This window comes from Tachysurus fulvidraco, chromosome 26 (assembly GCF_022655615.1).
Source record: "Tachysurus fulvidraco isolate hzauxx_2018 chromosome 26, HZAU_PFXX_2.0, whole genome shotgun sequence".
Taxonomy (NCBI): Eukaryota; Metazoa; Chordata; class Actinopteri; order Siluriformes; family Bagridae; genus Tachysurus; species Tachysurus fulvidraco.
This window is the reverse complement of record NC_062543.1, coordinates 6,540,867-6,568,091: the sequence shown is the minus strand read 5'-3', so window position 1 is coordinate 6,568,091 and position 27,225 is coordinate 6,540,867. Positions and strand designations below refer to the sequence as shown.

The 27,225-nt window shown below is 39.2% G+C and overlaps 1 protein-coding gene across 6 annotated transcripts in view; it reads right to left on the bottom strand.

Moving 5' to 3' along the window:
- The window catches only part of cita (citron rho-interacting serine/threonine kinase a), a 71,158-nt gene that overhangs the window by 34,564 nt on the left and 9,369 nt on the right, over positions 1 to 27,225 (bottom strand). For all 6 annotated transcript variants that reach the window (XM_027137824.2, XM_047809601.1, XM_027137827.2 and 3 more), the window contains exons 6-13: positions 26,111 to 26,253; positions 25,063 to 25,156; positions 24,739 to 24,945; positions 24,147 to 24,300; positions 18,265 to 18,451; positions 3,674 to 3,779; positions 2,076 to 2,219; positions 509 to 628 (exon numbers count right to left, since the gene is read on the bottom strand). In XM_027137824.2, the coding sequence (XP_026993625.1) occupies positions 509 to 628; positions 2,076 to 2,219; positions 3,674 to 3,779; positions 18,265 to 18,451; positions 24,147 to 24,300; positions 24,739 to 24,945; positions 25,063 to 25,156; positions 26,111 to 26,253 (1,155 nt within the window). The remainder of the gene's footprint in view (positions 1 to 508; positions 629 to 2,075; positions 2,220 to 3,673; positions 3,780 to 18,264; positions 18,452 to 24,146; positions 24,301 to 24,738; positions 24,946 to 25,062; positions 25,157 to 26,110; positions 26,254 to 27,225) is intronic.

Below are 27,225 nucleotides of genomic sequence, written 5' to 3'. Positions count from 1 at the left end.
GATGTGATCCAATGTGTGATGAGGATGAGGATGTGTGAGGATGTGTTATAATGTGTAATGAGGATGTGATCCAATGAGGATGAGGATGTGTGAGGATGTGATCTAATGTTTAATGAGAATGTGTTCTAATGTGTAATGAAGATGTGACCTAATGTGTAATGAGGATGAGGATGTGTTCTAATCTGTAATAAGAATGAGGATGTGTTATAATGTGTAATGAGGATGTCGGATGATGTGTTCTAATGCATAATGAGGAACGTATATGAATGAGTATGTATGAGGCTACAAGCTGAGGTTGTGTGATAACTTGTAATGGCAATGTGTGAGGCTGAATGGTGAGAAGGTTTATTGAGCACATGAGGCTTCCTGATTGAGGCTGTGTTTTAATGTGTAATGATGCTTTGTGGCTGTAGAGTGAAGCTAAAACATGTCAAATAATTCGAATGTGTGAGGCTGTAGAGTGAAGCTGTGTAACAATATTGTGTAATGAATGTTTGAAATACTTCACCTGTTCTTTAATCTCCTGCAGCTTGTTGCTCTGCTCTCGAATGTCATGGAGCAGCTGCAGAGCCTTGTCGTCCTCCTGAGAAACCTCGACACGAGCCTGCTCCAAGCTGCGCTTAAGACTCTACACACACACACACACACAATGAAAAGGAAAACTCTTTCACAGAGTGGAACACAGGCTGATACACAGATAGTAACTCATCCTAAAAACAGCTTTCTTATGGACAGATAAATGAAGGCAGCATACAGTATCTATTGATGTGCACTAGCCACATTTGTAATTCAGTGACTGATAACCTTATAGATTAAGAAAGCAAGATCTACAGCACCTTTACAAAGTTCAGGAACAACCTGCAGCTAAAGAAAAAGCCGTTTGGACTGATAAATGCAGATGGTGACAAACTAAACAAAAGCCTTGAACGAATAAGTAGAGAAGCCCTGGAAGCCTCCAGACACATGTACTGTATGATAGAATTAAGCAATTTACATCCTATCATGCTCTGTGGCATGTATACAGATGCTGAGCAGTGCCGGTTGACCTTGATTTTATGTCAGTAAAAGGAAAATATAAGTAACGTCAGTGCCATTGGGAATTGTGGTTGAAAGCACAAATTTAATGACCGAGATGCTTGTGAATTACTGTGACATGCAAAGATAAATGCATATTTGAGAGTTCAGTGATGCAACACTTATGTACAGAGATGGGGGAAAATAGACTCGATGAGTCAGACGAGACATCCATTATCTAATGTTTAAAAAATAAAAAACAAGAGGACCAAAAAAACCCTGAATGATTGTTCCTTACATTGAGGTTGCTATACATCTGCTATATTATGCTGTAAGAGAATTTTGCTTGCATAGTTTGGCTCCACTTGATTCTTTTAGAAGTTTACCAAAAATCAAGACAATGTTCTTCCTACTGATCAGTCTTTCATGATAATAGGAGTGATCTACTGTATTCTATGATGGCCCTGGCTCCATCCACAGGGTGACTCACTGATCTGATGGTCTGATCAGTACAAAAGTGATGCAAGCATATGCTATGGCCTTCAGAATAAACAAACCTCAGCATAGCTAAACAATTGTGGGTGATTTTGGAGAGGTGTGTTAGACTGCGTTCTCCATGACCATAATCACAATATGTCACGAGATGCATGTCCATGACTGCTGACAAACACCATTTTTCACTAGACCTAGACACGAAGTATACATGTTGTCATCAGGTGTAATAATCAGACTGCAGTCTGCCTAACATAAGTCACATTTCCATATAATTGCAGGCTAATCAGGATATAATCAAGACACAAGATAAATGAACCGAACAAGTGCAAATAGAAATGCTTATCCAGGTGATAATACTCCAAATACTCATTTAACACACAACGTGAAAAAAAATTTTTTGTATGATTAATAAAAATATGTGAAATATTGAATATATTACAAGTGGACCCAGTCACTGCCTCATTTGAAAAATGTCAACACAGCAACCAGACTACAAGTGTAGTGTACTTTTCTTTCCTAATTCTATACCTACACATTTACATGTAGTTCAATGCAAGAGCACTCACGCTGCATTCTGTGATATAGGTGGCGAGGTCCTGCTCCAGGATGCTCCTCTGTGTCTCAGAAGCCTTGAGCTCCACATCCTTCTGCTGGAGCACTGACTCCAGGTCGGTCATCTTACGCTGGAAGCGTGAGATCTCCTGCTCCATCTGGGCCGCCACAAACACAAGAACCAGATCTAAATGCATTTTACAGCGTCGTTCCAGCCACAAGGACGCATGATACGTGCATATGTTCAAATCCATGCTTGCCTATGGACTGAAACAACAGACTTACATGCATTTTATAGGACAGATAACAATACGAACACATTTATTAAGCCATACTATACAGCAGTGCAGCTGAATTCTCAAATCTGATTGGCTCTTTATCTAAAACAGCAGCTCTGACAATAGTTCTAGACATTATTGAAACCTCGAGTTTATATTCATGTCTTAGTTCTAATATATTAATGTTTCTATAGACACCTGTATGGTACATACTTAACATAATCCGAAGATAATAAGTAAATAAAAAATTCTTTTTAAAACGTGCTGTTTACCGAAATAAAATAAAAAAAAAAGCATAATAGTTGATATGTTGAAACTGTCTGGAGATCTTCATTTTTCAATTATGGTAGAAGTCTCCAGTGTCGGTTGCTCAGTCAGCCAAAAAACAAAAAAACAAAAAGAGAAATAAATAAATAAAAATAGTAGGAGGCTTGAGAAGGTATTGACGAGAAGTGATAAGAAGAAATAACTTGTCTTGGGAATGTTCCAAAGCTTTAAGTGCAATGAAAACTGTTGACTAATCGCAGAGGTATAAGAGGAATAAAACACTATTGTACACACTGCTATTGGATTCAGTGTGTGGTGTCACTAACTCTGCATCACAGCACCCCAATCACTGATTATTTGCCTATGCTCTGTTGTGTTTTATTCCTTTGAAAGAGGAGTTTTTGGTGCCTAATTTGGGTGTGTGGTTGTGGGGATTTGTCTCCAACCACCTACAAGAGCATTAGACAGATCAGACATTGACGTCATGTAAGGAGGTCTGGGGTGCAGTCTGCCTTTCCGGTTCGTCCCGAAGGTGTTCAGTGGGTTTGACCTTGACAAAGGAGGTCTTCATGGATCTCGCTTTGTATTGGAACAGTTTTAAGGCTCATAGTTTCAGGAAAATTAGTCTGCACTGTTACAGCATACAAAGACATTCTATACAATTGACTTCTTTTAACTTAGAGAAGTCCCACATACAGGAGTGATGGTCAGCGCTAACAAATACTGAACGAGGATGCACACAACACACTGAGCTTTAAACTGCACTGTGAAAAAAAAACAAAAAACAAAAAACAATCAATTAACAAACTACTAATAAAGTGGAACTTCAGAATAACTGAACTACTAAAATGAATAAGGTTAGAAATCTCATTACTCGTGCGAGCGTTTAACCGTACGGTAATTACAAAGAGGATTATCATGCAAAACGCATGGGTAAAAGCCTTCCTCATTTTAACTGCATACTCAGTCGTAGACACAGCTCCATATAAACTAAAATGGATGACAGCAAAATGAGATTTACGCAAAAGTAACTGTTCATACCACTGGTCACTGAAGCGCAAGCCTACCTTGTGACATTTGTCTTGGGTGTCTTGAAGTTCTTTGCTTTTGAGTTGCAGTTTTTTTTCCATGGAGTTGGACTTGGCAGGAGAGTTGAGGCCTGCCGCCACTGATCTAAAAGGTATAAGATAAGAGATGCACGGATGAAAGTTTACCATAAGGAGACAAAAAAATATTAGTCTCAGATTCAGCATGATGAACACGAGTCTCCAAACACACACACAAAACTCACCCACTTTCAGCTTTTGAGCTCACTCTAAATGCGTTATTTATCGAAGCACAAAATGGAATCATTTTAATTGCCATTCCTAAATGAGGATAAGACCACAGGAGTCTGATGTCACTTTGTACACATTACAGACTTGTTAAACAGTTGGGGATAATGCAGAGAGTGTATCGGTCTAAGCCGGAGATAATCCTGATTACAATAAACAGACTGAGGATTCATTTGATTGTATGATTCAAGTGCTGATTGCTGATCTTTTAGTTAAATGGCAAACAGATTTTAACTTTATCACAATATGTGCAATCTTTATTTAATGTACTGTAGATATAACTGGTAGAGACATATTGAGTATAAAACTCAAGATACCATCCTTAGAGTAAGCCTCGATTATCTCCAAGTCTTAATCGGTGATCATTTCTGCTCCCAAATCTCATTTCTTATAGTTCTACCAATGCACATGTCATTTTTATACATTTGTTTAATTGTCGAATCACTGAGCCCTAATTTAAATATTTTTCCAATGACGACAGGCCTGAAACCCACAGCTAAAACTAAAGACCACACAAAACTTTGCCAAATTGTTTCAGATAAAATGAGCTAAATAAGCTAATAAAGCTCTTCTTAAAAAGATTGATGTCATCTAACACCATGAGGAAAGTTCTAACACTAAAGAGACAGGTTGTGTTGTGTTAAAATAAACCCAAAGTGGCGTAATGCTAGGTCGTTTTGTTCATTTCTGCTCGTGTTTATAAAGGGGGGCCAATAATTAATTCTAAGAGAAAAGAGGACAGAATTTACTTGAGGGTTGGATGCTTTAGGAGGATACGTTTCTATGGCACATAAACAAGAAGTTCTAATCGTTTTACTCAACATGTATCAGAGAGAATATCACAAACGTAACCTGACTATTAATGCAAGTCGATTCCTTGCAGTCCCAGAAGAGTATTAATTCCTGCAGACATAATTACCGAACCTGTTCCTCTGCAGGAGGCTTAAATAACTGAAACGCTGAGTCAGACTTCGCCTGGAGCACTTCGACACTTGCGTGTTTAAAGTGTAGATTTTACAGACTGGATATTTGGAGGTTTAAGATTCTAAGTTGGGTTTGAACAGATTTAAACCTTTTTAGAATCACAGCATGTTTGAACAGCAGACTGTTTTGCAGGGAATTCGGCATCCTGTCTGCTCTGTAAAAAGGCTGAGTGCTGCAGGCTGTTAAAGCGCATCCTGGGTACTCAGCAGAACAGAGACGCAGCCTGTGTTTAAAGCCGGTGTAAAAGTGCATCTGCACCATTTTCTGATAGGAGTGAATGATAATGCTAGCTTACCGCTCTCTAAGGGGACACAATAGTAGCAGAAATAACAGCCATGAATATTAGAGCCCAAGCACCCAAACATAACTATTCTTCATCATCATCGTCGTCATTATTCATATGAAAGCCCTTAGAGTGCTTCATACTTTTTTTATTTATCTTAGTCTCACTACCTACACAATAGTTTTGTCATTGATACATGCTACATACATTAGCGCAAATAACTCCATAGCAAAATGTCAAAATGCAAATCTACTTTTTCCTCGTTGTTGAAAACCACTGCGCTGACAGACCACACACCGAATAATAATAAGAAAAACAAAACAAAACAAATATTTACTAGCAGTGCTGCAAAATGTTTAGTCACATATCATTCCTATAACCCCAGTGCTTACATCTAACAAAGCTAAATCATCCATAACAATATCGACAGATGGACGGAAATATCGGCGTCGGCTCAGGCAGCTTCGTTTCTGCAGCTGTCAGATATGTGTCAGAACCACTTCAGGCTGTTGTGGATGTGGAGAGAACTGAGCCCACGAGCATCATGTTATCACCTAAACCACGCAATTTGGCACCTACGAGATAAGAAGGGCACAGACAGAGTCAATTCCTTTTTTAAAACACTTAACATGGATCCATGCTGAGAAGCATTATATCACTGTCGAGGTCTATTACACTTACACACACACACCCTACCTACACATACCAGGTCCTAATGTATATATTAGTTATTTAGTTGAATCCAATCCAGGATTGTTTGCTCATGTGTTTGTCTAAAACAGCTGCTGAGTCTGATGGGCAGGTGTGATCTGCTCACCCTGTTTGCCCCGCGTTACCTCCTGGCTCCTCTTATTAGTCACGCTGTCATGGCTAGACCTGCCAGCTTACAATCTGATCACAAGGCACATCCTCTAAGCCGCAGTATGATCAGAGCATGCTTAATAATCCGATCTTTCTCTGTGTCAAGCCGAACATGAACTCCTGCCGGCTGATATGAAGCCAGCACCAGTTAATGACACACTTTCACTGTTATGGTTAATTACACCTGCCTGGTTCATCCTGATGCTCCGTGTACCGCCGTGATGTGCTGTACCTTCTGCATTCGTAGGTAATCTCACCTGGAAATTCATACTCTTTTGTTTATTTGAAACTTCTATATAATATAATAACATAATCCTAGCTCATGGGGTCAACTATTAAATGTAATCAGCTTGAACTTGCTGATTAGTAATGCAGAACCTTCAACACTTATCCACCGCTATTTACGGATTCAATGCATTTTAAAAAACCCTCATCTATGACACACGAGAACACAAGATGCCAATTAAAATTCTGGGTTTTAAATTAAAAATACGTGACAAACTACGTGTTTTCTTTACTCGTTTGGATCCGTCCCTGATTGTATTTTTTTTACATGGTTTTCAGGTTGCGAGCTCAGCTTTTAATAGTGAATATGAGAGTTCAAAAACATGCTCCGTTTGATGGATACCCTTCATCAAGCACAACTAACCATTCAGTTATCTGCCTGTCACAAAAACACAACCAAACCCCCAGTGCACTTTATGTCTTGACTAAAAAAAATGTGCTCAAGAAATGAGAGTAACGTGTTGCCTAAAACATCAGAGCAGACGTTTCCTCGAACGCATCTGCCGGCCTTGATTTGTGAAAGAATCTAATGACATTTGAACAAGCTCTAAAAATATAATCTGAAATATCCGTCTGGCAGCTATTACCAACAGAGCAGGTCTGAGGATTAATACACGAAGCAGGAAAAAATAAAGAGAAACCAAAATACTAAATGAGCACTAAAAGGAAGAGGAAAAAATAAAAAGTTCTTGACATTTAAATGCAAGGAGAATGGGTAAAAGAAAGTTTAAGAGAGATAATGAGGGAGGAAATGAAAGAACCGTGAAACCCGGAGAGACAGGAAAGAGAAATTTAAATAGAAAATACATAGGAACTGAAGTATAGAGATGGACATTATGCAGTGAAATATCTAAGCAAACAAACCAAGCAGCAGAAGCTCATAAGAATTCATGGTTCGACCTCATGACTGACAGCTAGCCAACAGAGAGCAGCACCCTCGGGCAAAGGACATGTTATAGCAATCACCGGGCCGAGACACGGATGCAAACGCACAGAGAAAGATGAAATTCAGGTTACAATTTTATTCCCATTACTGCATGCATCTTGATTTTTGCTGGCATTAGTGTATTATTTATTAATTATCTGTACACCTACTCGTTCATGCAATTATCTAATCAGACAATCATGTAGAAGTGCAATGTACCGCTGATCTAGAGGGATTCTGACATAAAGCAGTTTTTAGTTTACTCAGAATGGTACAATAAAGAAAAAGCATCCAGTGAGCAGCAGTTGTATGGACAGAAACACCTTTGTTGTGTAAGAGGTCAAAGGAGAATGGCCAGAAAGGTTTGACTGACAGAAACGTTGATAGCCACTCTGTACAATTGTGTTGAGTAGAAAAGGATCTCAGAATGCACAAGACATTATTCCTTGACATGGATGGGCTACAACAGCAGAAAGAACCAAGCCAAGAACAGGAAGCTGAGATTAGTGAGCATAGGCTCATCCAAACTAAACAGTTAAAGACTGGAAAAATATAGACAAATACTATAGAATAGTACTTAGAATTTAGAAATTAGTACTGCTCTCCACTGGCTAGCTATGAATACTGCCGCTTGGTTTGTTTACTTAGATATTTTTAAAAGTATTAGTATAGTGCTTCTGCTCAGTGATGTTTTACATCATATGTCATATCTTAATATTATTAACATACTAATAATGTAAGCATGTTGAACTCATACCCTGATCTTTTCTTTTGTATCTGTTGAATGAAAATCGTTCATGGAATCCTGTGTGTTAATCACCCAGTGGTGAGTAAACAAGAAAATCCTGCATGCTTGCCAGTGAGGTACTGGGAAAAACGTCTGTTGCTGGCCATGTCACACAAATTGGCTCTGCTGAAGTAAGAGTATATATAGGTTACATCACTCGACATACCAACCTTGGCAGATTGGAGTCTACTGGAAATCCAACGTTACATCCCAAGTCCATGTAAGTCCATGTAATCATGCAGAATCATTAAGAGTATTGCAATGCATCAAAGAATTGATTAGTTCTCCCTCACGTCGGTGGTACATGATAGCGCTGACAGAAGCAGACACAGCGCCCGACTGCAGAGGAATCATCATCATCATTTTTTAAATGCTCCACACAATCTGCTCCTTTGAACACTCCACTCGTATGTGCTTAGAAACATGAGATAAAAGGAGCAATAAATAACCCAGACACTAACAGCAAGTTTTGCTGGCTTTGTCATTACAGCCATTATCTCGACGGTTTTCAAAATGTGTCAGAAATGTTGTTAGTCAGAGTTCCAGTTCAACAGACGGCAGCAGACACGGCTCGTCGAACACAGAGACAGAGATATTTTTGAGCCCAGTTAAAGAGATGCATTATATTTTGAGAGATTGTATCTCTGGGTAGACTGGCACTGTAAGACACTTGAAGCAGCTTAACATCATTTACATTAGGCAATTAGTGCCTAATGCTGTGAGAGATGGACAGAGAGAAAGAGAGAGACAGAGGCAGAGAAAGAGAGAGAGAGAAGAAAGAAAGAGATAGTGAGTCCCAATGTGCACTGCATGCGTTTGTCAGATAGCAGCAGTTAAACACAATTTAAAAGCACTCCAGTTAGTGAGAACAGCTGCTAGTGCCTTACATTTGGTACTCTCTGTGAAACCAAGGAAATAGAAAGAATACTTCAGAAATGAGTAGATTCTTTCCTCTGAAGGACAGTCCGACAGAACGTCTGATGTTGCCTAAATATAGTGCAATTAACACTGTTTTTCCACTTTGGTCAGAACAGGACGGTAAAATTTTAGATTCTAATCTAGAAGATTAAATGGGATCCGTCCATTAGGGGGCAGGCCGTAGCTCAAACACCTCCGCCTGCCAAAAGAGGAATACCCTCTGTGACAATTCCCTCTCATAAAGGTGGTAGGCGTTAAGGCTATGATACCGTAGCAGCAGACAGTATATCAGACCATTCAACATCAGATCTATTACAATAACATATCTCTTTGTCTTCTTACAATGGCTGACTCATATGGATAGTTTTATATATTGCTGCACATACTGTCCCGAAGGTTACAGTGATCCTGCACCACTAGCATACGATACATTTTTACAAACACCAGATATGCCATCTTGAAAATGTACATTTAAAAGAAGTAACAGCAGCCATAGTTGTGGCTGAAAATTTTGCTTCCTTGGCTCCTGATCACAGATAGCTGAGGCATCGTCAATATTCAAACTTGCTATCTCCAGATTTACCTGAAGTTTACCGGAAAAGTGTTGTTTACAAACCAACAAAAAAAGCTAGTGTAAGCCTAAGCAATATTTATCTAATGGGACCACCCACTCATGCAGGTCCAGAGGGTTCAGAACGTCCTCCAAGTAGAGTAAGATTATGGAAGATGTTCAGTTTCAGCTGAAATGTTTCAATAGTGTTATTGTCATAGTCATGTCCCTGCCAGGCTGCTAGGTCACAGCAGGAGATACTTGTGCGCCAATGTCCACCATTTCAACACAGCGATGCCAACTGGTGCTGCCCTTTGGGGACACTGCAACAACAATCTACTGTATTAAGACTTTCAATCTATCAAGTCTTTGTGTTATTGGCACTGGCAGCACTTAAAGACGTGTGAAAGCCTGTATGAGTGTTGGTAGCTAAATAAATGAGCACACGGTCTAAGGGTTTATCAGATTATTTGTGAATCTGCATCAATAGCTGTGCTAGATTGTGTTTTTTTTCTTTTTCAGTTCTCTCTTTGAAAAACAACTCCCTTCCTATCACACCTGATAGAGAGGGAAATAAATAGCCCATAATTAATTTATCAACGTTCTGCGTTTGGTCTCAGAGCGTAATTACAGGCTACACATTTCAAATGGAAGCAGGAAATAATATTAACAACAACAACAACAACAACAACAAGAATAGCAGCAGAAGCAGCATATTATTTATAAGCACCTTTCATAGTGTTTAAAGATGTGAGGCTGTGCGCTGATTCAGCCACCTGCACATTAGTAAGGTCGGGCACTTATGTCAGGTGAAGTGGCCTGTGATGTTGGCCTGTGTTGGTCATTCCAGTCTTGGCAAACTGGATAAAAAAAAATCTAAGTTCATAACCTGATGATGCCAGAGCTCTCCATTACCATAATCTAAGAGAGTAAAACTGTCAGTGGGAGGGACGGAAACATCTGTCACAGTCAGTCACAGTAACACTAACCCGGTGTGAATGTGTATGCAGAAAAGGGCTAATAGCACTTTCATCCCAGTGTGTTATGCTGGTTGGCTTGGCATAATGGGTTTTGAAGGAAAGAAGTGTTAGCATTTACCCTCCCTGGTTGGTGGTGTTCATATGACAGAGGACATCTGGCTGTGACCAAATTGGAGAAAAAAATAAATAAATAACTGAAAAGGCTGAATGAATGTGAATTTGCTGAATGAATGTCTATCCAAAAGGCCATTCATATCCATCTTTAGCATTCCCCAGCGATTAATCAGAGTTTCAGAAATACTTCCTGCTGACTCTACGCATTATCATTCCTTGGCTCTATATCAGGCAAAAGGTCCTCCCACACACACACACAGACACACAAACACACGGACATCCTCCTCTCTAGACACGATTCACACTGTAGAAACACTCCCACACCATAAGATCCTTTGTGATCTATTCGTTTACTTCAGATTATCATATCTATAACCCCAAAAAATGACACCATTAGAATAAGCTAAAGCAAAGCTACACAAGTACAAACGAACTCTCACTAAAACGAGAGCTCTGAATTCAGCAATGACAAATGCAGCCCGATCAATAAAATATGACATACTTTGACTAATTATGATTGAAACATTTCAGCTTCCGACTGAACCCAAGAAGAGATCGCACCTACAATTTGGATTAATTTGGTCAAACATCGTGAGCCGTTCAACATCTCAGAAAAAATTCTCTCTCTAAACATTGGAGGGTAATAACAAAAATAAAGTAATAAAAAAACCCAACTAAGACATGTTGGTCTGACATTTGCTTCCGTAGTTCTGCACTGGAAAGGTGACACTAATATATACAATATACACAGTTGTATAACAAAATCAATATATACACATTTAACATATATATATCAGTTTGAAATGATATAGATCAGGACTTGGCTAGGGTCCATTCTGAACAAGTGAAATCTACACCGGACACTTCGAATGCCATAACGTAGGTTGTTGGTGTTACATGTAACGTTTTTGGAAGGTTAACTAGGGAATTATAATGATGACTTTGTTGACCATTTATGAACACCACTAATCGGCAAAACAATGTCTGTTCAAAACATAGTATATAATCAAACGTGTCGTATGGGTGCTATTTGATCCACCCACAAATGACCAATATCAAATTGAAAAATATATTTAAATACATTTGATGTTGTCAGGATGGGGTTGGAGGATGTAGTATTGTATTATAGTATTGTAGGGAATTGGGCTTAGGCTTGATTAATACAGAATAAATCACAGTCCAATAGTTTTTCCAAAACGACTGCTTCCTTAGTGTTTTTTACACTGCGGTAAGTCACGCTGTTCTCTAAATGTCTGAAATATTCCTGAAAAAGTTCAAGAGAGTTAGACTTCTGTTAGCTGTTAGCTACATTAATACAACCTACATTAGGGTTGTATCTCTGGTTTGAAACAAAAAAAATTGCACGGCACGTAGAAAACACAGTAAGTTTTTAAGGCAGTGCGTTCAGGTCACTTCCTGCATCCCGAAGGAAAAACCTGCTAGACACACACTGGGCAGTCTTAGTCTCAACGGTTTAACACGTCTCACACTTGTTATAAGATTGGCTGCTTACAAGAGCCAAACATTCCTCGGCAAGATGCAAGTGACTGAGTCAGAGTCTCTTCTATTTTCAGCTTGGCTTAGAGAACACACCAATGTTCAATTTGTTTACCCTGTGGATTTGGACATAGATTAGAGCTTTAACTACAAACTTAGACATTGTATTCGAAACACAAACTAGCCTGCAACAATGGCAGTTTTTACGCTGCCGACATAGGCATAAACTCACAAGTTGGTCATTAAAAAAAGTGTCACTAAAACGGCTACAGCAGGGACCAACTAAGCTAAAACGCCAATTAGAGAAGGCAGCAAGCACGGAGGAATCCATCCATTACCAAGGAGCAAAGAGCCTGTTGCGAAAATAAATTGAGCAACGTTACGATTTGAAATAATTTCATTTACATCAACAGCATTTGGAAGATGCCCTTATCCAAAACAACCTAAAAAACTTACAAACGCTTCTTTCACTAACAATGCTGCAGCCATGCATTAATTAAACATCCTGTTGTTGGATTTATGATTAGCAATTAACACATAGATCACGCTTCCTGGGGCTGTTTCCTTCACACGGTTCTAGTCGCATTATTTATGAAGGATGATGTGAGCGCAAAAATTCAGAGTATTAATATTCATTTTGTTCAAGCTGAAAGTCTATTTTTTACTGCAACGTTGGTGAGGAGGGAAAGAAAGTAAAAGGAAGAGCGACAGAGAGAGAGAGAGAGCATGGAAAATTCATCCCACCATCACTTTGATAGATTTGAAGGTGAAGATAAAGCTAAATTCGTCATGGCTTCTTATGCTGAAGCTTCAAAATGCAGCTGCAGTACTTTATTTAGCTTCTGGGTCTTCACACACGATCTAATCATGCCCGTGTGTCATGTTTAGCTTCTAATCTTGGTTAAAAAATTTTTTTTTTAAATTAAGAAAGTGCTGCCGGATCAATCAAAACCTTAGCTTCGACTAATACGTGAGGATGCAGAAACACCTCAGGTCGATGGGTGGAGCAACTGTCCAAGAATCGTCTCCTCCGGTCAGGATTTCCCAACAACATGGCGATTATAATCGGTTCTGCCAGTGATCGGTTCCCCTTCATTGCACATTCACACAAAGTCTGATGATTCTCCCATGTAGGAAACAAATAAATCTGTGCAGAACACTAATGCAAAAAAAAGTTCTATTAATAAAAAAAAAGAAAAAAAAAAGTGAATTCCAGATGATTGCAGTGCATTGTGGGCCAGCTACTGATGCACTAAACACCTTAACATCACTTAACTTACACTCAAGTGGCTACATGAGTATAGAACATGCAACTAAAGTGAGCAGTCTATTAGTTACCTTTATAAATGGTTGCCAGAAAATATACATTCACTGTGTCCTCACTGACGTTCACAAACCAAAAACTAAGATATGTCGCTACATTTAGACTTAATGCATGTCTAAATAAGCTGACGTAATGCATCTCTATACAACAGTATACAATGTCTTCTGACTGCCTGTTGCACCACACATTGGCTGATGGTAGGATGATTTTTCCTAGGCACATTCAGTTGTAAACACTGTTCAGGAACCAGGACACGCAGGAACGTAGATGTCTCGACAAAACTGAGATCAAACTAAGGTTCGGCACAAAGCTGTCATAACTCTCCTGCTTACTGCAACGTTAAACATTCTGACAGATTATGGAGATGCTAAACAGTGTGGAATAATATCTAATATAACAAAAATCCAGATCTCTGTTTAAAACATTGCGATAAACAGAAATGACTTTTTATCGATGTGCTTTGCATCTCTAAGGAAAGCAATAATTAGCGATTACTCTGTCAATTCCATTGGTCAATATTAATGCACGTAAAAAGCTAATTAGAGGTTAGATTTGAGATCGTATGCAAGTTGCTTCCAGCCCATCGTGGCCCCTAAATATTGCTGATTGAAGACAAAACCTGTAGCTTTGAAGGGGAAAAGAATGGGGCATGACCAGAAATACCTAAGGTGTGTTGTGTACACAATGATTCATTAGGGCGGAAAAAGAGTATAAATGTTTGCAAGAACCCTCTTTGTTTACAATCCTTTATTTTAGCACAATGTACAGCACTGTATAACATACAGAATGCACACTGCTTGGTGCTATTTTGCTTGCATGCATAATCACACATTTCTGATGATGCCATGCAGGAAAAAATGTAATCCATGAAGAAAGTAGATACAAAAATGTGTATAAAAAGTTATTCGATTAGAGAAACTGACAGATTGCATTGTTCAGACCAACTACCAGTACACTTATCTCTAACAGCGATGTTTTTTCTTATATTTTATGGATCCAAAACAGGAATGTGCTTCAAAACACACAGCCGGTTCAATCCCAAATCATACCAATTACATTACCTGTCAGCTTATCAAAGAATGTTGATTGTTGGTACATCCAACGTTGTTGACGTAACGATCCTGCCGAGAGTCGTCCTTGCAGGCTAGCCAGCTAATTCCAACCAGATGTGGCACAGCGGCTGCAATCTGGGGCATTTCTTACTTGTCCACCCAAAGACCGCACACCAAAACAGAAGAAGAGCGATACAGTATATGACTAAAGACTCTCCCTATTCCTAATGACTCCCCTACTCTCACCTTCTTCATTGTTCCCCTAACGAGCCTATCCAAAGCGGTGAGGATCCCTGAACCTGGAGGACACAAATTTGTCCCTCAGACTGAAGAAGCTACTGGGATGAGTAATAAAAGTTTCGTTCGAACACGACAGAAGTCCAGTTGACATGACTCCATGACATGACTTCCAGATCAATGGACCAGCATTTCATAAAGAATTTATTATTTTTCCACCATTGTACTGTAACTAAATACGAATTTGGAGTATTTCTCATGAGGAGGATATACGAGTGCAGGTAAATAATACAAGTCAGTGATTGGTCACAGCAGAAAACTAAGTAAAAAACTAGCTTAAGCTTCACTGTTCTGTGGCATAGAACACCAGAGCAATTTTCAGCATTACACTGTATGAAAAAAACAACAACAATAAGGGGTTCTTTGGATGTCACTTTGCTTCCTGTGGAGCTTCTTCACAGGCTTTTCCTAAACAGAATGGTAGAATATTTACACCATGCGAGGGGGACAAGCTGGAAAAAAAAGTCGACTCTCTTGATCTAATGAGTCTTTCCTACTGACAACAACGAGAAAAACTGAAAAGTTCTGTTTGGTTATCTAAGTCTTTTCACATAAAACCAAACGTAGTCAATCACTCCAAGATTTCCAGGAAGATTTTTTGATTTTGTTACAACCTTTCAAATGTGTGACGCAACTTGAAATGTTTTTTTTTTTGTGCTTTTTATTTTCTCAAAAAATTTGAATTGGTGAACTTGCACGATGTGATACGTACATATGTAATAACTTTCCATTGGAGGTCTTTGGCTGAAGCATCTTTGACACAGCTTGGCCCAAATCTCCTCTGAATATCATTGAATTTGCTTCACTGTGTGTTAATTTCTGCGATTGCAAAATTCATTCATTCATTCATTCATTTTCTACCGCTTATCCGAACTCGGGTCACGGGGAGCTATCTCAGGCATCATCGGGCATCAAGGCAGGATACACCCTGGACAGAGTGCCAACTCATGCACACACACTCTCATTCACTCACACACACACGCTACAGACAATTTTCCAGAGATGCCAATCAGCCTACCATGAATGTCTTTGGACCGGGGAGGAAACCGGAGTACCCGGAGGAAACCCCCGAGGCACGGGGAGAACATGGAAACTCCACACACACAAGGCGGAGGCAGGAATCGAACCCCCAACCCTGGAGGTGTGAGGCGAACGTGCTAACCACTAAGCCACCGTGCCCCCCCGATTGCAAAATTCCTTGAGGGAATAAAAGAAATAACCAAAAAAGTTCTCGCAATCACCTTCCCCCAGAGAACTGCTCTTTCTTTTATCGGTACTGTTACTGTATGTAAATAAAAACATTAGTGATGGCACCACAGCTTATCGAACTGTTAGCTTGAAAAGTGCTACCTGCTAGCTCGAGGGGACAGGATCTGAATAAATTAAGAGGAAACAGAAAAGAAAACCCTTCTATAACTAGGTACATTAATCGATGCATAAAAGAAAACCAAGTGGATGAACAGAGAGATATTCTGGAGAGTATACAGGAGAAAAACACATGAATCGGTTATGTTTGTAGTGTATACGTGTCCGTTGGCCGTTATGACGTGGAAGAGCAGATGTGCTCAAATCTGATGTGAGCTGACTGCAAATTGAGCAGTGTGCCTCATCTCGGGTCGTGCTGCTGCCTACAGATCAGACTGGAAGGATGGAGACTCGTTAGTGCGGTGTGATTTACCGAATGACAGGAAAAGACGGAAGCATGGGAAAGGATGTGCGCTGAATGAAAAAAATCATGTGGCAGTGTTATTCAGGGAAACCAATGTGAGGGGTGTGTGCATGAATATGTGGGTTTTTTTAAGGCATAGCAGGCTCACTGTGTGCATAGACACACATTTACTTATGCAAGGTGACAGAGATGGAAGGTTTGAAAGGGAGAGAGAGAGAGGAAATGATCGAGAAAAGAGACAGAAATGTGTTCTGTGTGGGTTGTTTTTTTTTTTGAAAATCAGTAGACGCAGTTATCTTGTCATAGTAAAGACAGAGCTCAAAGTCTCTGTCAATGTGTGTCTGTGTGTGTGTGTGTGAGAGAGAGAGAGAGAGAGAGAGAGAGAGAGAGAACGCAGTAAAAGAAAGAGTGAAATCAGAGACAAATGTATGCGCATTTAAAGAACACGAATTCCTGCCATTGTTACCATAACAACCAGAATCATACGAGTCATTTCACATTGCAAACAAGTAGCTATGTTGATTCAACATGTTAGTCAAGCCTCGTTTGTGATTTAAACAAGTCCTGAATGACGTCACTTTCAGCAAATGAAAGAACGACTGAAAGACAGAAAGACACAAGAAAGCGAGAACGAAGAAAAAAAGTCTCGATTTATACTAAAGATATTACCTGGATCCCCTTCATTTCATTCTAACCTCACCTTTATCTATCTATCTATCTATCTATCTATCTATCTATCTATCTATCTATCTATCTATTTATTTTTAAAAAAGAAAAGAATATTTTTGGTTGCAAATATTTAAACGATAAATGAATTTTGTTTCTTTACAATACAAAGCCAACAAACATCTGCCAAATATATGCGAGAACTCAAAATACATTTATTAGTTTATATGCATTCTTCTATTAAACCAACTATTACAGGAATGAATTCCTAAATTAATATCAGATAATAAATAGGCTGCATTCTCAGCCTAAATATGATCTATTTATGGATTATTATCTTGCGTGTACACGTAGTTATTGATCATAAATTTCCCTCTAATTGCCATAGAAATGCATTCATTCCATCGATCTGTGTCCAATTCAGATTTGATCATTTTCCTCCCACTGTATCGTATCTCCATCTCCTTTCTATTTTCTCTATGTCCTTGCTTTATAGCCATATAGTGCAGTAAAAGGAGGGGGGCATGTTGTCAGTCAAACACTGGGAACGCTGCTGATCTGAGATCTGCTCCTGTCTAAACAAACACGGACGGCAAACTAGTTGTAGAGCTCGGATAATTTAGAGAACCACAAATCAGCATGCACACACAAACATGAGCAGAACCACGAGCGCATCCTGATCTCCATACACGTACATGCAGATGCGCATGCAGACCGAGCACCAATGCAGCACACATAGCTATTAAAAACAAGAGGATCGGAGAAAGGCAGCATAACAGAGAAAAGGAGCAATCTGCAAAAAGGGGAGTTTACACACACAGGGAGATGGGGATTCCCAGCGTATTGCTTTCACAGAAATAACACAACGAGCCACAAGCATAGGATAAAAGCATCAGTATTCACCAACACACACACACAAACGCACTCTTCTCATTCCTGATTCCCATTCACTCAGACAGCGACAGAGAGACCACTGCACATCCACATCTGCATGGCTACAGCACAACTGCCATTCAACCACCAACGTTGCCTGGTGACAGTAACCGTAGCAATATTGCCATCTTGTCTACCACCTGTGACTGTAGCATCAAAATCATTTCCTGTAAAATAGTGTGTGTGTGTGTATACTCACTCAGATTTGACCAGTGCAGTTAGGGCCCGGCTGAAGAACCAACCTAGAAAGGGCAGGTCTTGTCCCTGAAAGCCCAGGCGTGGGGGCTCTCGCTGGGCAGCATGCGTACGCCGAGGGGCCCTTTCAGGCTCCTCAAAATTGGACGTGTCATCTTCGGCACGGAGCGAAGGAACGAAGGGAGGGACAGCTGGAAGAGGGAAGAAGTACAGAAAAGGACGATGAGGAGTGGGAGAGAAAGAGAGTGTGTGTATGTGTGTGTGAGAGAGAGAGAGACAGGCAGCAGGCAAGAGATGAAAACAGAGGGGGAGAAAGAAGGAGGGAGGGAGGGAGGGAGGGAGAGAGGGAGGGAGAGAGAGGGAGGGAGTAGAGGGTCTCAGTGATGAGGTTCTAGTGCAGTAACTCTCTCTCTCTCTCTCTCTCGCTCGCCCTGTCGCTCTCTCTCTCATTCTCCCTCCCTCTCCCTCACTCACACACACACACACACACACACACACACTTTCTCTCTCCCTCACTGCAGCACAGCAGCTTCAGCTCACCAGCCTGAGTCACAGCCTAGGCTCTGGATCCGCACAAAACACGCAGAACAGACAGACAGACGGACACAAACATCCCTATGCTAAACATGTTACTACCTGCATTTACCCACAAATCTACAAATAAATACATACATAAAAATAAACAAACAAACACAAATAGTACACTAAGCACACACAGTATACCAATCTTTAAATACTACCTGTGTTAAATAAATAGACATAAATAAATAAATAAATAAATAAACAAACAAACTTAGATATGCACACACACCGCTACAACAAAAACATTAAAACATCCATATCCACACCCTAGTGTACGTTACCTGTATACCAACAGTAAAAACAACTGAGCACGCAGTAACAGTCAGGTTGGAGTTAAGAACAATGTACCATTATAATGAATGGAGCAACAGTGGCAGTGCCAGGTTACTGTGGAAACTGCAATAATCCCACAGGACGTTAGTGTAACTGATTAATTACGAGGCAAAATTGATAATGACGCCTTCATCCTGACAACATTAAAAATTTTCACGAGCTGAAATTGTCTCATTGATCATTTTTAAGAAAGAAGTTATTACTGCAATGTAACATTTTACATCATGTTAACATTTTAGTGCACTAGTTAATATTATTAAGTATATTATTATATTAAGAAGCCATAAACATCAACATTCATTGAATTAACTGATGTTTGTTCAAATATTAAAATACCAATGCAGTTCCATAACCCATCATTTATCTTTGTACACACATACTGTCAAAAGTATGTGGACACCTGACCGTCACGCCCATATGTGGTCCTTTACCAAACTTTTGGCACAAAGTTTGAAGCACACAATTGTTTAGTATTACACAGAAAGGGCCAGTATGAGCGCAGGTTTTTAGTTCCACCTCTAATAATCAACCCGTAGTATTTAGAAAACTAAGATAAACAAATTAAACAGGCGAAATCGGCTGCGGCTCTTGTTTGATTAGGATGCAAACCTGCAACCACACTGGCCCTTTGCAGATGCTAGAATATCTGATGTTAATAATATGCAGGTTTATTAACATTCCCATAACTTGAACTCAGAGGCAGAAACCTGTTCCAGTATGACAACACACTTGTATACAAAACTCCATGAAGACATGGTATGTCAAGTTTGGTAGAAGTCGAGTTTGGTCATTGTCCTGACTTTAACCCCATTAAACATCATTGGAATGATCTGGAACGCCGACTGCACCTCAGACATCACTGCCTGACCTTAATGATGCACTAATGGCTGAATGTTCACAGACATCCAAAATCTAGAGGACGATCTTCCCAGAAGTGTGGAGGTTATTATACCGGCAAAGAAAAACTAAATCTGGAATGGAATGTTCAACAAGCACCAAACCTTTGGCCATATAGATCATCACTGTTGTCAATTATCCAGCAATAACCTTATACATTTTGATGCTTTTAAAATGAATCAATATCTTCCGACCAATCCGATTGGAGAATTCTACAGTGATGTGGTAACATTAATTCATACGCTCATAGTGGCTAGTATGGACTGGATTATTAATTACAGACCCTGGACTTAATGCACTTAATGGATTTAGTGGTTAATTTCTCTGTGCATAAAATCAGAACGTGCTCTACTTATGACAAATAGCTTCTTAAGTAACGTTAAAGAAACCTTTATATACAGCATTACCAATTGTTCAGTATTAAAAAAGATACATAAAACATTGGACATAAGCATTGGAAGTTGGACAGTTTCCCAGACGGTGATTAAGCCTAACTTTAGATTAAAAGTCCCTTTGTATGGCTTGTTCTCCAAAGACTGCAGTTCTCCATTATTTCAATCAGAAGGACATTATGGATGCTAGTATTTCTTTTCTTTTTTAAGATTTATCTTCACGCTCTTCCACATAACTAATCAATGTAATGTCATCCAGGGGCATCGAAGAAGGAATACTCATGATGTTCTTCAAGTAGCACTACAGACAAAAATATTACATCACAATTCATGAAGACATTTCAATAATACAACCAGAAAAATTTCACTGTTGCAGTTTGCATTAAAACACTATCTATATAGACAATAATGTCTTTATTTACAGCAATTTTGAAGATTCAGTACAAATTTAACATTGAATTTATATGAGAACTGTGACAATTTATATTGTAACCCAGCCATGTTCTATAATTCCTTTAGCTGTGTGACGATCATTCATTACAAATTGATGCACAGTAGGTATTTAATCCACCATATTTTTCTGCTATAGTTTTAACTAAATCTGAATGTCCAGTTCCACAAAATCTGCTTATCTCGACCCATTCCAGGTTTTAGCGGCAACTTTTTACAGTTGTGCTAGAGTTTGCATACCCGTAAAGAAATTGTTAAACATTGCCATTTATTTGGAAAATAGGACTGATAATGCAAAATATTTTTTTCTTAATTAAGGACAGTGGTCACGTTAAGTCATTAATTATCACATAGGTGCTTGAGTACTTTTTTTAAAACCTAATGAAAACTGAAATCACCCAAACAACCCTGATCAAAAGTTTACATATCCTTGAATGTTTGGCCACATTATAAACACACCGGTTGACACGTGGCTATTAAAGGGAACATTTGGAGAGATGAAACCAAAATTGAAGGTTTAGAATCACAACCATAAACACTATGTTCGGAGAGGAGTCGACAAGGCCTACGGTGAAACGTACACCATCCCCACTGTAAAACATGGTGGTGAATCTCTGATGTTTTGGGGCTGTGTGAGCTTCAGTGGCACAGAGAAGTTAGTAAAAATTGATGGAAGGATGAATGCAGCATGTTATCAGAAAATCCGAGCAGATAATTTGCGATCTCGGATGATTCAAAGCACAAGGCAAGGTTGACCCTCCAATGGCTACAGCGGAAAAAGCTGAAGGTTCACAGTCTCCTGACCTCGATATCATTGAGCCACTTTGGGGAGATCTGAAACGTGCAGTTTGTGCAAGACAACCAAAACATTTACAGGAAATGGAGGCATTCTGCCGAGATGAATAACTACTAAAAGAATATTCTTCTAGATGTTAGGAATACTCAGATATACAAAAGCAGCAATCATAGAAATAATAATTCATTTCATAGACTTCTTATATACTTATAGTGTAGAACTTTCATAGTAAAATAATTAGAGCTAGTGTAGGTTGAGAACTTGTACTGGACACTTTATATAAAAGCATTTGGTATAAGATTTGATTGTGTTAAAGACTTATAGTAATAAGTATTATAGCATACAGAAATAAGGTTTCTCCAGTGGGCTTAAAGTTAAACAATCACTTTTGTGCCACTGCAAAGTAATAACTGTAGTAACGGTCAGCTAGGAAATACAAGTGAGATACTAGGATATTAGGGCTGTAGTTATGCTTGATATCATGAACCAACACCCAGCAGTATGGTTCAAATTCAAACCAAACGTTTATAATAAGTGTTGCAGAGACTGAGGAGCTTCATTAAAAAAAAAAGAAGCGGCACCGCTCTGTTTCACGAATACCGTTATTACTCTGAAAATATAGCAGAATTTATGTCCATGGCAGCTGACCATACACTACAGACATATAAGACAGAGATTAGGTTCACGTTTCAGTCATACAGAGTCTTTCTCAGCAATTGATCAACACATCTGAGGTAAATGTTGCTATTTCTAGCATGCTTGTCTCGTTGCTTTTACATTGTACTATGAAAGACTTAACAGCTGTGTTCTAGCTGCATACGTGTAACTCCTTGTTACGGAGTGATGGAAAAGAAAAGCTATTTTTATATAACTGTTTTTACAAAAACGGGACTTTCCCTCCCAAGCTTGCTACAGCATATGTAAATGTACACGAACACACATACAGAGAGAGAGAGAGAGATTAATGACTCTTCCATAAGACACAAAGCTCATCATGAAAAGCAGTGATTAATGTTGTCTAGACAGATGTACACACACACACAGAAACAAAGACAGACACACACTGAGAAGAAGCCTGGAGGATGCTGTAGTCATTCTATACAGACCACCAAAATAAGCATCACTGTTTAGATTAAACAGCAACTTTAGTTTGACGTACATCAACAAATGCAGTTAGCCAAATATGACTTTTATTTGTCTCTAACTTTTTATCAGGGTTTACACTGTGTCCTATGAGGTATGGTCAGCCATTTTGATGAAACTGACTTTGGTCTTTTTCTAACTGGCAAGCAATAAACAAACAAACAAACAAATAAATAAATGGGATATTTCTAATAGGATTTATGGTACATGAGGTGCTCCCAGTTGATGTTCCCATATTTCAAACAAGCAAGCAAATTGATGAAGTCCTAACTTCATGAGTACTAACTGGATTTCTATAATAATTCCCCCTTCAGCAAAATCTTTCGAGGCTTTGCTTTTAAAATAATCCTTTAAAAATTTCACTAGACACATATTAGGACAGAATGAAAGAAAATGTTCTGAAACCAAACTCAACCACACTAATATTAGATATTGACTGTTAATATAATGTTCTGTGTTTCCATCATTGTTCCCACTGTTTTTGTTGTCCTGGATAATCAACTATATTAAGCACTATAAGCCTAATGATCATTACATGGTATGATGAGCAGTGCTTACATCCCCACATGCCCCCAATCAACACCCCCACATGCGCTGCAAGCGGTTCAGGAATTTAATCATTGCTGGTCTGAACTGAATTCAAGTGTTTTTATGCTCCATAGCTTCACACCGACACCAATGGTTCATCTAACGATCTCATCGGAGTTTTTGCCATTAAAATATATAACACAAATCACGTATCCTGTATTTTCTCCCATAAATTATCAGCACTGGATGTGTGAAGTACTATAAATAGTATTTGTGTTGGCGGATGTGTGTATAAGATGTGTTGCATTGTCTGGGCAGAAACAATCAAGATGACCCTCTGAGAACACCTGCATGCCTCGTAAAGCATAAACGATGACGCAGACATGGACAGACACAGACAGGGAAACAACAGTAACCCAATTCACCCCTCAATCCACCCACTACACTCCATTAGCGAGCAAATCCTCTGATCACGCACAGCAATAGCGATCATTAGGGACGCAAATAAAGAAATGGCCAACAGCTTATGGTATTTGTGTGCTATTCTCAGAAAAGGCTGCTGCATTTTGCTTAGCGCACTCTGAGACTCCATCGGTCCAAAGCTGAGTTCCCTTTCAAATTCTGAGTAACAACCGATCCGCTTTTAGCAGTGAAGGAGATCTCTCTGAAACATCTCATTTCGACACTGAATATAGCCCATTAACTATTCCTAAAGATAGCGCAGTTTGTGTAAAGTGCCCTAAAGGGACACTGTTAAATCCTCACCGTGTCTGAGGCTGCTCCAGTCGACGGTAGAGAAGAAGGGGTGGGAACGCAGGCCCTCATAGCCGAGCCGTTCCCGTGCCACACACAGCAAACTCTGCACAAGGTCCAGGAACTGAGAGCTGGCCTTGGGATCCTCAGGGAACTTCAGATAGCGCTTAAAGGTAAGGAAACAAACAATGTAGACATGAGACGATATTATTTTTATACATACATATATATATGCTAGAAGACATGCTATAATAGGAAACTAATCTTTTTTTTAACTTAATGATTGAATACCAACCTACATGAATACCAGTTGTAATATTTTTTATGTAATTAAAAATGTACTTTATTTATTGAGCATTATATATTAACATGAAAACCCTTTAGGCATAATAGTATGAAGCAAAACATCCTAAAGAATACTGTAGGGCCTTAAAATATACTTCTTTGGCGTCATCATAAGGCCTTAATAAGTTGACAAATCATCATTGCAGACACCTACGTCATACATAATTAAACAAATAAATCAACCAATCAATAAGACAACATCAACATACAGTATAAGCAAACCTTAAACTCCAATAAGCACAGTTTCTGCTGATCTTACCTGAAAGTTCATAATGTTGTTGATGGTTTTCGCTGAGGTCCCATCAGTGAAAGGTGACTTCATGTAGATCATTTCGTAAGCAATGACCCCCAAAGACCACCAGTCACACTCTGGACCATAACTACAGTGAGACCCACCATTCAAAGCTGAGAGAACTTCTGGGGCCAAGAAGTCCTGTGTGCCCACTGGAAGCTTGGAGGAGCCCACCTAAACCATCATCATTCATCATAATCATCTTCGTTATTATAATCTTAATACCACACACTGCAACAGTACCTGGCTTATTCTAAATGTGACAAAATCCAGGTCATTGTTAAAGATTACCGATTTATCTGCGGTCAGTTTAGAAGCAGAGCCGAAGTCCGCCAACTTAATGTGTCCCGTGCGATCAATAAGAATGTTCTCTGGTTTTATGTCCCTGTAAAGAAAGAGTATAGTTTTACTAAAAAGAAATAGAGTTAAAAAAATATATACCACAGTCCCAAAGAGAAAAAAGGTAGGAAAAGCAACCTGAAGAAGGAAATAGCAAATTAAAGTCAATGCATCATCACAGTAAAACATCTCTTACTCTCTTACTAATACAGTCATATATGTAAGAGAAAATGGCAAGCATTGATATAAATATCTAATGAATATTGTATATTGCCAATATAACAGCCCTAGTGGTAATTATCACATGAATCAGGGAATATGGCTTCCACTCTCATTATCAGCACCACATAAATTAACACCTGATTCAGCGCTTCGTGTTATTTTGCATTTTCTGCTTACTGACATTTACTGATGCTCACAACTTAATGAAGCTATGTGATTTTAAATCAAGGTTATAAAACAGTGAAATGATGAAAACTGACAGTGCTACCTAATGACAATTTTTTTTTAATTCCCCCAACACAAATGACCTGGGAATTTTCTCCCATGAGCTACCTATGAGGCAAGGTCCAACTCAAGCACCTTATATACACCTAAAGCCAGCTACTGCTGCTTATGTAGTATCGCAGGTAGTGTAGCACATTCTGCATACATGAGCTCAACAATCACGACCAAGTGTGCTCTCTAAACTGGCCACGGAATCTCCAGACAATAGAGCAAACGCTTTTCTGTTTGTTTTGAGGGTATTTACATCGCAACCGTCTGGCAGTGGAATTTCTTGGAAATTGCTTCCCCTGGAAACATTTTCAGAATCATATGTTCATATGTCAATGCCCCTTTTGTGCAACTTTCCTGTAACTTCTGATAAAGTCTGTATAGTGATTTGTGTATGAAGTGAATTATAACTTTAACCAAACTTTCATTTTCAGCTCTTTTTCACTGATTCGCTTCTCCACATCTCCCACTTTCTACCCCAAACCCGCAAAACAAAGCAGCTCACCTGTGGACGTATCCCATCTGGTGCACAGTGTGGATGGCCTGCACCAGCTCTGCCAGATAAAACTGAGCCATCGGCTCGTCAAACTGATCCTCGTATCTGTTCAGCAGTGCCATGAGATCTCCTCCAGGTAGGTATTCCATCACCTACAGGCACAAATCCAGATAATGTTCTGCGCTCAGGGAGATTAGAGCACACACCACACACACACACACACACACACCACACACACACATGCGTGCACAGAGCCACAAGCACAGCGCATCTGTTTACAGCTCTCTCTGTTAAAGTTCTGCAGCAGGTGGATTAAAATTAAGTGCTTCTGATGCTCAGCCTGTGAGGCTCAGCAGCACTGATAAGCTGACTGGTAAGAATAGGCCAATGTGCTAGTGTGAGCAGCTCCTTTCTTCTGATTCTCTCCGAGTAATATGATGCAAACAGCTCAAAAGCAACACGGTATTGACTACGAGCGAGCCGAGGCACTGGCATGCCCTCACAGAAAGCACCAAGAAGGCTTGAACCAAGAATCTGGATCAAAAAAAGGTCAAATAATTGTGTGTGATTAGACGTTAGACGAAGTGCTAATTACCCAGTTAACTAATTGGCTTAAGTGGCAACTTGAGAAACTGCAGTTCAGCTTTTTAGAATCTTCCAGTGCCTGCAAGATGACTTGAAATTAAACCAAAACATTGACGAGCCTAATCATTACTAAAATTTGACCCCACCCATTGCTTTTGAGAGATAAATGGCAGAGCTATGCCATGCTAATTTCCAGGAACAAAATTTAATGTCAGGAATTAGCCTGATTCATTGCATGGCAACACACGGTGAATCATGTACTTATTAACAGTCTATAAACACCTTCAGTAATTACAAACTGCACGTTTAATCGGCTCCACACAACAAGAACATTACCTAAATACCACAGGATGCAATTAGTATTAATGGCTCAAGGGTTAATTATTTTTTTATCGGTAGCACATATGAAACAAATAATGGTTAACATTAAACATTTTTATTTGTAAACATTAAAAAAATAAAAAATTACTATCATGTTCATGTACAATGCCATTCAGCTGCTAATAAGAAACAGAGTTGCCAGATCTGTCATACATCCA